Below are 10,000 nucleotides of genomic sequence, written 5' to 3'. Positions count from 1 at the left end.
TGTGGAATAAGCTGAGATCTAGTAATGTTTTTTTTCAGCCTTTTTTTTGTTTTGTTCCACTGTAAACCAAAGAAATACACATGTGGATACCAAAAGATTTTTTAATTTCAACAATTTTCTGGAAGAAATGACGCATCATTTGAAAAAATTACAAGGCTGCCAATATTTTTGACCACGTCAGTACATTCGTGATTTTGCAATTCTCCAGGTTCATATTTTAGATGAGCTTGTATGTCATATATATATATATATATATATTTTTTGAATAAGACTGGGGTGGTTGGTTACAGATTTTTTTAAAAAGAAGGCGCTTCCAACCAAAAGTAAAAAAAAAAAAATAGATCGACTCCGCTAATTTGAGCAAAAAAGCGAGAGCAGACATGGGCAACGTTTCGTTGGCTTCCTCAGGCACAATAGACCTTTTGCAATTGGAGATCTCAAATAGCACCTCTTAATTTTTGAAGAAACTTTATGATCAGTGGTTTGTCAGAAAAATCAGTTTGCCAGATAGGTGTTCTCCACCAATTATCAACTGAAGGAGGTTTTGCTGGCCTCCTTACATTTTACCTCCACCGCTGTTTTGCCTTTTACATCCTTTCCTTCCTCATGCTTCGTTGTTACCGCTACCACCGATGGTGGACAGAGGTTATGTTTACACCCCTATCTGTTTGTTTGTCTGTTTAAGATTGATATCTCAAAAAGGTATGGATGGATTTTGTAGAAAATTTGGTGGACAGGTTGGGTGTGTGACAAGGATGAGTTGATTAAATTTTGGTTCAGATCTGGATGTAGATCCGGCCCATCAGTGGGATACAAAACATAAACCGTCCAGCCTGGCCAAGGTATGCGCTCTACCGAGTACCGTTCCATTTATTGTTTGTTTGTTTTTTGTCTCCATAATATATCCTTTTTAAAATTGTTAATATTTTAATCTTTTATTCTTTCCTACTGCAAGTCATTCATCTGCCAGCTGCATCACATGTTCTTACCGTGCTGGTTCCGGGTTGCTGTATCCGCTTGAACGAGGCTTTGTCTATGTGCACAAGCCCCCGGTGCATGTGCGTTTCGACGAGATTGCCTTCGTCAACTTTGCACGTGGGACTACAACAACACGCTCGTTTGACTTTGAGATAGAGACCAAGCAGGGCAATGTTTTTACTTTCAGCAGCATTGAGAGGTCCGTATATCGTTTAACTCGTGGCGGTGTGTTTTGCTTGTTGAGTCATCATTCCTGAGTTATCAAATTCTATCAATATAAAAAAATACTTTGCAATTGTCACTTGTCTAGGCCATCCCAGATGGCACAGATGGATATAATTAATATGTAAATCTCAAATGCCTTTGCTTCGTTGCGCCATTCTTGTAGGGAGGAATATGGACACCTCTTCGACTTTGTTAACAACAAAAAACTGAACATTAAGAACCGTGGTTTAAAGGAGGTAAGGAGGTTCTATCCTTCCCCTGCAACACGTTCCTACGGCAAACCAACTTACAGACACCCTTTCTACCCTGTGAATTTTATTTATGTTCCCTCGGCTTCCTTTTTAATTCTTTGGTTTCTTAATCCATTTTCTCTCCCCCAATCGCTTCCCCAAGACTGTTCCGCAGTACGAAGAAGAACTTGAGGACTCTGATGACGACTCTCATGACGTATACCTGCAGCGCATGAAAGAGGAGGGCAGGACAAGGGCAGAGGCTGGATCAGGCAGTGAAACTGGTAAGGAGAGGCTGTAAGAACTTGTGGTGGATGTAGAACTGCATGATAGAAGCTTAATGGGGTCATTGAAACGCTGATTCATGCCTGCTTTCAGGTGGTTTTTTATTATGTTGTAATAGGGGTCACAGAATGTCATCCTGCACCAGTCTCTGAAACTTGGCCCAACGATGTATCCTGTAGCATGCGTGATGATATCACATTGTGTTTTTGATGCTAATGGTCATCCAGTAATAGGTGCCCCTTTCCATGCTGGCAATAAGGAAAGAAACAAAAGCATCATGGTTGTTTTGTTGTGCAGTAAACCCACCAATATCGTGGGCATTGGGTTCCTGGAAAATGCCACGATGGTTAAAAACCATGATTGTGGAAACCAAGGGCCAATGGGAAGAGGGGGAGTTCGGTTCCTGGGCTTTGAGAATACAGTAAGATCGACAGCAGCCAGAAGTAAACACATTGCAATTGAAATAAATATGTTAAAAAGAAGCATGTTAATATTGGAATAAACATGAAAATAAAATAAATACAGTGTAAATTAAACAAAAACACAAGAGTTTTACCTTTTAAATTTATTACAAAACAGCGAGGTGGGTGACGGTAAACATATTACATACTCACATTGTACTTTGCTCTAAATAGAAAACACAAGACTTAGCTCAGGTTGATGATGTTATAGGAGGGAGAGGGGGAAGGGTCAGTGGGGAAGGCAATTCAGCAAATGGAAAAGCAGCATTAGCTTTATGACGAAGGTACCTGCAGCATTGCCGCAACCTACAATGGAGAAAGGTAACACGATCCTTGATCACCTTCCTTACCTTGAACTACGATCTTCCCTGCTTGGAGAGCAAGTTACGAGATTGCATCGTCTTCCAGAATAATCCCGTCTTGGTGTTAAAAACCTGCTCCATCATAAATCCCTTCACCTCAATTTGTTTAATGAGCTGCGTATGAGAATGTTTGAGAACGGGTGTTCGAATCCGGGTGTTGGAAATTAAGGGGTTAGGAATAAAGTTCAAATACAGAATTGGGAATGAGGTTTGAAGGAAAATGAAGGTTTAAGAATGAAGAGTACAATGGGGAAGGTTTTACCTCCAATCATTGACCCCGTAATGGCGGCCCGTACAGATGCCGCATTTCTCCTCAAGCCAACCAATCTAACAATTTGACCTTTCTCTGCTTTTTGGCACAACTAACTTTGTCCATCACTTTATGTTTGGGCGTCATCAAAAAACAATGCATGAGAAACAACACAAGGCTCGTAATGGGAGATAATCGTACACGCACAGGACATAAATGATGACTCATCTCAGCTCAAAAACCGTGATTGGTCGAAATTAAATTCTGCGATAATGAAATCGGAACACAATAGGTTGCCCGCAATTGGTCGAAACTCGCAATATTACAACCCGTGATATTTGAAGGTTTACTGTATTTGGATGACTAAAGTAATTTAAAGGTGTAGCTGTAGCATATTGTAGGAGACCCAGTTTATTCTATTGGCACCCTGTTTTTTAATATGCTTTTCACTTGACATAGACCTATCCTCCCTTCCCAACACTGTTTTATGCCAGATGAATCTTTTAATCCTGGGGACGAAGAAGAGGATGTCGCAGAAGAGTGAGTTTGAAATTTGATCTCCAGTGGGACATTTGGATAATTCTTGGGATTATTTCAGTGGTTTGTTCAATTCCAATAAGAGACTTTCAAAATGACGTATGAGTGCTTACGAGGCCTTTTGTGCATGCGCTGTGTTTTCACTGACTGTTCTGCTCACCAGGCACTTTTAACCTGCCAATGCTAGTGCAAAATCTGTAATTCAGTCTTTTAAACCTAATTTTCAGCATTTAGATGAAAGAGAGAACATTTCATAATGGTTAACTATAATTGTTCTGTTCCTGAATGCAAATTGGATTCACGGAAATATAGGAACACGCGAAATATCCATGGTTGAGAGACGTCAGATTTCTATAATTTCCTGTTGATACAATTAGCTAGTGGTGGCCATGGTTATAACACACATACACACAAACAAACACTTCTCCTTGCACCCTTTCATCAATAGATGATCAAAATCAATGATGATCAAAATCATCAATGATGATCAAAATGATGATCATCAAATGATCATCAATGATGATCAAAATGATCATCAATGATGATCAAAATCAGTATAATTTATTGTGGCCCCAGAACCAAGCAATATATATATATATATATGTATATATATATATATATATATGTATATATATGTATGTGTATATATATGTATATATGTATATATATATGTGTGTATATATTGTTGCGGATTCCGCGCCCGCCGGCGTGCGAACGGCCACGTAACTCGAATCGCGGCACGTCGCCCACCGGACGGACAATCCAGTCGTGACCCTCTCGGACTAACGCCGGGAACCAGTCACGGGTGGACCTTTCGGTCTCACCGCGATCGAGCCAATCAGCCCCCGCGTGGGATAGGGTTGCTCGCCAAATTCGACCTACCTAAGTACCCACGCGGAGGGTAGACCGGGCGATCGCACCTCGCCGCAGGTCGACTTCGGACACGGGCCACTTAAGCGACCCGTTCCGTACTATCAGAATAACCGAGCGGTGTTATCGTCGACCTCGACGGTTCGATTAATTATCGGGCGTACTCAGCCCACTACCAACCCTTTACGTGAAGCAAGATGAGGGTTCAATGGGGGAAAAGACGAAGCGAAGCGGGAGAACAGTTCAACAATAAAGCACATTTATTCGCGGCACACGGGAAGCACACAGATACAATTCCACCAAAAGCACACAAAAAAAAGAAAACACAATTCCATTTACACAAAAAGCAAATATAAAAGCGAAAACAATGCAGAGCTAATACCGACTACCGAGCACACGGCAACACTTATACAATTCTACTTCACAGACGGCGCCGACAACACATACCCAAAACCAAGGAAAAGAAATCCCCCAAGAATGAGGCAGGCCTGAGGCCGAGACCGGGTCGCGCCTACCCGTCTGGTGATGAGACGCGGAGCGGCGATGGCGCCGCACTCCGCGGGCCTCGCGGACAGTGCCTGGCAGGGGGTGGGAAAAAGGGGCCCCCTTGGTCGCACTATCTCAGCGCGGGGGGAAACAGGAGGGGTTTGCTGATGCTCGGGGTATAGAGGATCTTTATTATCCCTGGTGTGCGTCTCCACCTCGGCCAGGTCGCGCTGCCGGCCTCCCTCGGGCGTGCAGCTCCTGGCACCGACGCGAGCACCCCCTCGTCTGCCTTCGCCGCTGCCGCCTCTCCGCCTCTGGACTCTCCACCCTGGATCCTTCTTTGGGCTCCCCTCGTTCGACTCTCTTCAGCTTCTCCAGCTACTGCAGGCTTCGGGCTCCAGACTTCCACACTCTTCTCTCCACCCTCCGACTCCTTCTCGTTCTGCTGACTGACGAACACCGTCCTTTTATCCCCCTCCGTAGCTTCGCCTTTGACCCCCTCCCTTTGACCTTTCACCTCGCTCCCCATTGGCCCGAGAAAAAGTGGGCGTGAAGGCTTTTTGATCCACAAATTTGCATATATCGATCGTTCTGGAGGCGGGGCCAAATCGCCCCTCGCTCACCGATTGGACGGCAAAAAGTGGGCGTGTGTCGTTTTTGATCCGTTTTTGAAGCACAAAATCCGTGATTTTGTACACGCTGTTCAACGTGCACCCTGCACGAGTCCAACACCGGTACCCACAGCGGGGCAAGAACGGTGGCGATGCTACGGTTGCGAGGTGTGACGTGAAGGTCGTGGCGGTTGTGGTGAAGCGGTGTTGTGGTTGGTGGTTGATGTTGTGGTTGTGGTGGTAATCATGGCGGTTGGTCCAAAATAAAGATAGTAAAAGAAAAACGGCTATCCTGAAGAGTCGCAGCACGTATAAATGACATGTATTCCCACTAGACAACGGGTTTGGGCCTAACTACACATATACTTGCCGAGATACCTCACCTAAGGGACCTGAATGGTGGTTTGCGAATCTGGTAACCACAACACTACCCCCTCCCCTTTTTACAGACTCGTCCCGAGTCGTCAAATTTTCGTGTGCCATCATGTGTAGTTTTCCCCTAGTACATTTTACCTACGGATCCCTGAGTGCGACATTCATGGTATTCGTGTCCCCAAAATAAATAACCTGAGGGCTGCGTAACTACCTAAACAAACTCACTCACATGGACGACTTAAATAAAATTGCCGGCGCTAAGACATACATGCCGGGGGCGCACTCATATGTACAGTACATCTTAACCTTAACTTACAAATTTTACACTAAACCATGGCCCAGGATCATTGAACTCTGCAAAGAAAAGCAGTTAGCAGGGAGCCAGGCTGCCCACATGCAGTCTCTGGCTCAAAACAATGCAAGTGACAGGGAACGTGGCTGGCTGCTCACACGCAGTCCAAGGCCTTCCCTTTTGAACTGAACGCAGTGAACCACAACGGTGCATGGGCTGCACAAACGCAGTCTCCGTGCCAGCTCAAGTGGCACACGCAATGAGCACAACGAATGGATGGACACAAACACGGTGCACGGGCCGCCACTGCAGGCCCGTGTTGTAGCTGCCAACAGGGCAGTTCTCGCAGCTTGCAAACTGTTGCTTTTACGATCCTGGCGCACATGGAAATGAACAGGGGGGGGGCAAAGCAAAAATTGAACGGGGCTGGTGAACCTGGGCAGTGGGCATGGCATGGCAAAGGTGAGCAGGCAAACACAGCCCGCAGAAGAAGGCCGCTGCAGGCAAACACAGCCGGCAGACGAACTGGCCGGCACAGGCCTTGAAGTACACAGCCAGCAGATGAAGCTGGCCAGCTTTTGCCGTCAGTGGAGGTTGGTGGAGGGAGTGCGGTGGTGCTGGCCACTTGGAAGGCGGGCTCGGACCTACCTACCTGTCTCCCTTCCAACCTATCGCCTTTGCCTGTCACTGTACATACCCACTCCCTTAATTTGTCAAACCCCAATTTAGCCCCAACTTAATTTTTTTCTGTTTTTATTTTTACTCCCCCACTATAAATCGTCCCCTAACCCCCTTTATCGTCCTTGTTCGGCTAACCTATTCTGTCACCTAGCCTACTCCCAACCCCTACGTTCCCTTCCCGGAGGGGAATAAGGGAGAGCTAACGTCCTGTGCCGAGGCCCAATTCAAGCCTCAGAATGGCCTCCCCAGAGTTCGGCGATCTATAACCAAAGTGGGTCCAGCAGCCCACAACGACAGCGAGGGGATGGATGGTGCGGAGGGGTACACTTCCTAATCTACCCTATCCATTTAACTGTTAAACTACCCCGGGGCTTTCAACAAGCGCCTCTCGCTTAAACTATTGGTTCTAACAACCCAGATTCCCGTCGCCTGTGTTGGTGTCCTCACAATTTCGTGCCTCGCCCCCCAATTTTCTCTCCGTGCCCTCACACGGTCTCCTGGCTAGGACACGTGGCTCCCTTTGGCAGGCACGACCCTCTGCCGAATCTCCCGCTATGGCACCCCCGGGCACTACACTGCCTCCGAGCCTACCAGCTCCCTAACACCGGGGAGTGCCCCCCATGGCACCTCCCCTGCATCGCACACGTGGCAGTCCGGCCACCGGGTCCCCTTTCCGAGGGTCCCCCATGCCCACAACACTGCCCACGCGGCTAATGGCGCCCCGGGCCCCCGCACCAAGCAGGCGCAACCGTGCCCACTACTCCATCCCGGCCCCCCATGGGCCCATGGCCTACCGCGGCCGACTAGCCTGGTGCCCGGGGTACCCACTCAGCGATACTCACCTTTCGCAGCCACGCTCCCAAGCCCGTCAACAGGGCTCCTGCACCCCTCCAAATGGGTCTCGAGCCTACTTTCCCACCAACAACAAAACGACCTCCATTTTTCAATTTGACTAACCCCCTAACTCACTCTACACTGACCCCGGGGGTCCCTTGGGCGGGAGTCACTCCTCCCCCCAATCACTCATCGCACCATGCATTCCCCATTCACTCCACACACACAGACCCGCTGGCCTCACTCACTCACCAAGCACATGCCTCACAACTCACCAACTTTTCAACACACACTGCTGAACTCTGCCATCCTTCTAACTACCTCCCCTAACTAACTCGTGCTCCCACGTCGTCCCTTACACTATAGCACGTTCCTTTTAACACTACGTAGCTAAACTACGTCCCCTCTACACATCCACAAGTCTGTCACTGTCTCCAAATAAATCATTTTATTTCCCAACCTAAAGCTCACTAAATCCCTCTAACTAATCCATTCCACGGACTCCATGAGGACTTACCCCTGCCCCATGAAGTCGGTCTAACTAAGCTAACCCTTCCCCCTAACTAGTTTTCATCCTGTGCCCAGGTAAGGGGGTCTTTCACCCCTTGCCCAGGAATCCTGTACACCCGAAAGTGAGGCTTGCTTTTTTTTTTTTTTTTTTTTTCCCATGCGCAGCACCTGCGCAGCAACTCAGAGCTCGCGCACTTTGCACCTGTCCGTGACGTCATGCAGCTGCAAGTGTTCCTCGTCCCTCCTTGGACGGTGCCATCCGGCAGAGATACCCCTCCTGCCGGATTCCAACCCCACGTGCAGCCATGACGTCACCGTGCGCAAAAAAAAACACAAGCCCCACGTCTCGAGGGGTTTCCCACGCGAACACATGTGCTTTGCCCGTTGGAGCTGAACACACACGATCGCGTGGAGAACCCGTCCGGTCCAAATCCATTTACCTGCCTAAACTTTGTCCGTCCGCGGGATCGGCAAATCCACCGCGTGCGTTTCCGGACCGGGACTTCACTCTCGCAAGCGAGCACGTGGTGGTCTCGTGCGTTGCACAGCACGGACCGCGTACTCACTGCTGGGCGAACCCGGCACGGTCCCCGAAATAGCTACAGCCGCTACTCGGCTTTCTTTCATCTGTCGTCGTCGTCGTCGCCATTCAACCCACGCACTCCCGCGTGTTACGACGCACACAGTCCACACCATCACATTCACACGGGGAGACGCGGCTGCGTGCTCCCGCATGCCGACCGACATCTCCCTCTCATACCGCTCTCTCACACACACGGTCTCCCTGGCACACAGCGACCTTGCACACGGCCGTTCACTCACGCGTGCCTCACTACTCACACAAACCATACTACTCACACGTGGTGCTCCATTCACTCGCGCGGGGGCACTCACCCGCGGTGCCTCACCCACGCACGCGAGGGCACTCAACCGCTGTGCCTCATCCACACACCGTGCCTCACTCACACACGCGGGGGCACTCATCCGCGGTTCCTCACTCATACTGGCCGTTTCATCCACACACACGGCCTCTCTCACACACGGTGCCTCATCCACACACGGCGTGCTGGGAAGCACGCACTCCGGCACCATCGCCACCACACCACTCACACACGGGGTCGCTTCCACACACGGGGACGCACTCACACCTTGCACCACACACACAGGGACAACCACACTGGGGATTCGAGTCCCCACAAGGGTCTCTGGGGCCTCTTCTATACCCCCCAAGCTCTCCAAGCACCCGTTCGCAGCACTCCTCCCCTCAACCTCGCAAAGCACGACCGAACTCACCTGGTCGTGACTCTCCTCAAGGGGGCATACTCCCTCCCCTCGTTCCTGGAGGAGGCCATCCAGGTGCTCGCACTGGGTCCCTACACAGTCCGCCAGCTCACCCCCATTGTCCTCCACTACCTCCGTGTGTGTGTGTGCGTCACTTACCCCGTCTTCATCGTGCAGTCTCTCCTCTATTTTTTCTGTCTCCCGTGTCTCTATACATTTTCTCTCCTGGTTCCTTTTTTCTGTCTCTTCCTGGTTCCTTTTCCTTTCCCATCTGAGTCGTTCTTTCTCTCTGAGCCCCATTAGCTGTTCGTTCTCCCTCCGTTTTAGTTGTTCAATTTCACACTCATAGAGTTGTTGTTTTCTTTCCCACTGTTCCTCCTGCTTTTTGTTTTCCAATCTCATCGTTTCTTTCAATTGGCTCATTTCCTTCCTGTGTTTCATTCGCTGTTCTCTCACGACTCTTCCTCGTTTCCTCTCCTGTCCTTCCTTCTCCAGTTTCATGGTTTTCTTCATTTGGTTAATCTCCTGTTTGTGTTTCATTCGCTGTTCTTTGTCTATCTCATACTCCAGCCTCAGCTTTTCTTCCAATTGGTCAACCTCAGATTCATGTTCTTTTTGTTTTCTATTCCATTGTTCCTCTCGTTCTTCCCTCTCCAATCTCGTTGTGTCCTTCAATCTCCTGATTTCTCCTTCCTGCTTCATTCCTTGCTCCTTTACTTTCTCCTCGTATTC

General features: G+C 48.8%; 1 protein-coding gene across 1 annotated transcript in view; it reads left to right on the top strand.

The window, feature by feature from the left end:
- SSRP1 (structure specific recognition protein 1) overlaps positions 1-10,000 on the top strand; it is a 105,048-nt gene that overhangs the window by 66,900 nt on the left and 28,148 nt on the right. The window contains exons 8-11 of the mRNA XM_085881131.1: positions 956-1,177; positions 1,367-1,439; positions 1,597-1,717; positions 3,286-3,331. Coding sequence (XP_085737257.1) covers positions 956-1,177; positions 1,367-1,439; positions 1,597-1,717; positions 3,286-3,331 — 462 coding nt within the window. The remainder of the gene's footprint in view (positions 1-955; positions 1,178-1,366; positions 1,440-1,596; positions 1,718-3,285; positions 3,332-10,000) is intronic.

The sequence above is a fragment of the Eptatretus burgeri genome, chromosome 5 (assembly GCF_056783735.1).
Source record: "Eptatretus burgeri isolate ZD-2024b chromosome 5, Ebu_testis_v1, whole genome shotgun sequence".
In the NCBI taxonomy this organism is placed as follows: domain Eukaryota; kingdom Metazoa; phylum Chordata; class Myxini; order Myxiniformes; family Myxinidae; genus Eptatretus; species Eptatretus burgeri.
The sequence above is the reverse complement of the archived record's forward strand: the minus strand, read 5'-3'. Positions and strand labels throughout refer to the sequence as shown.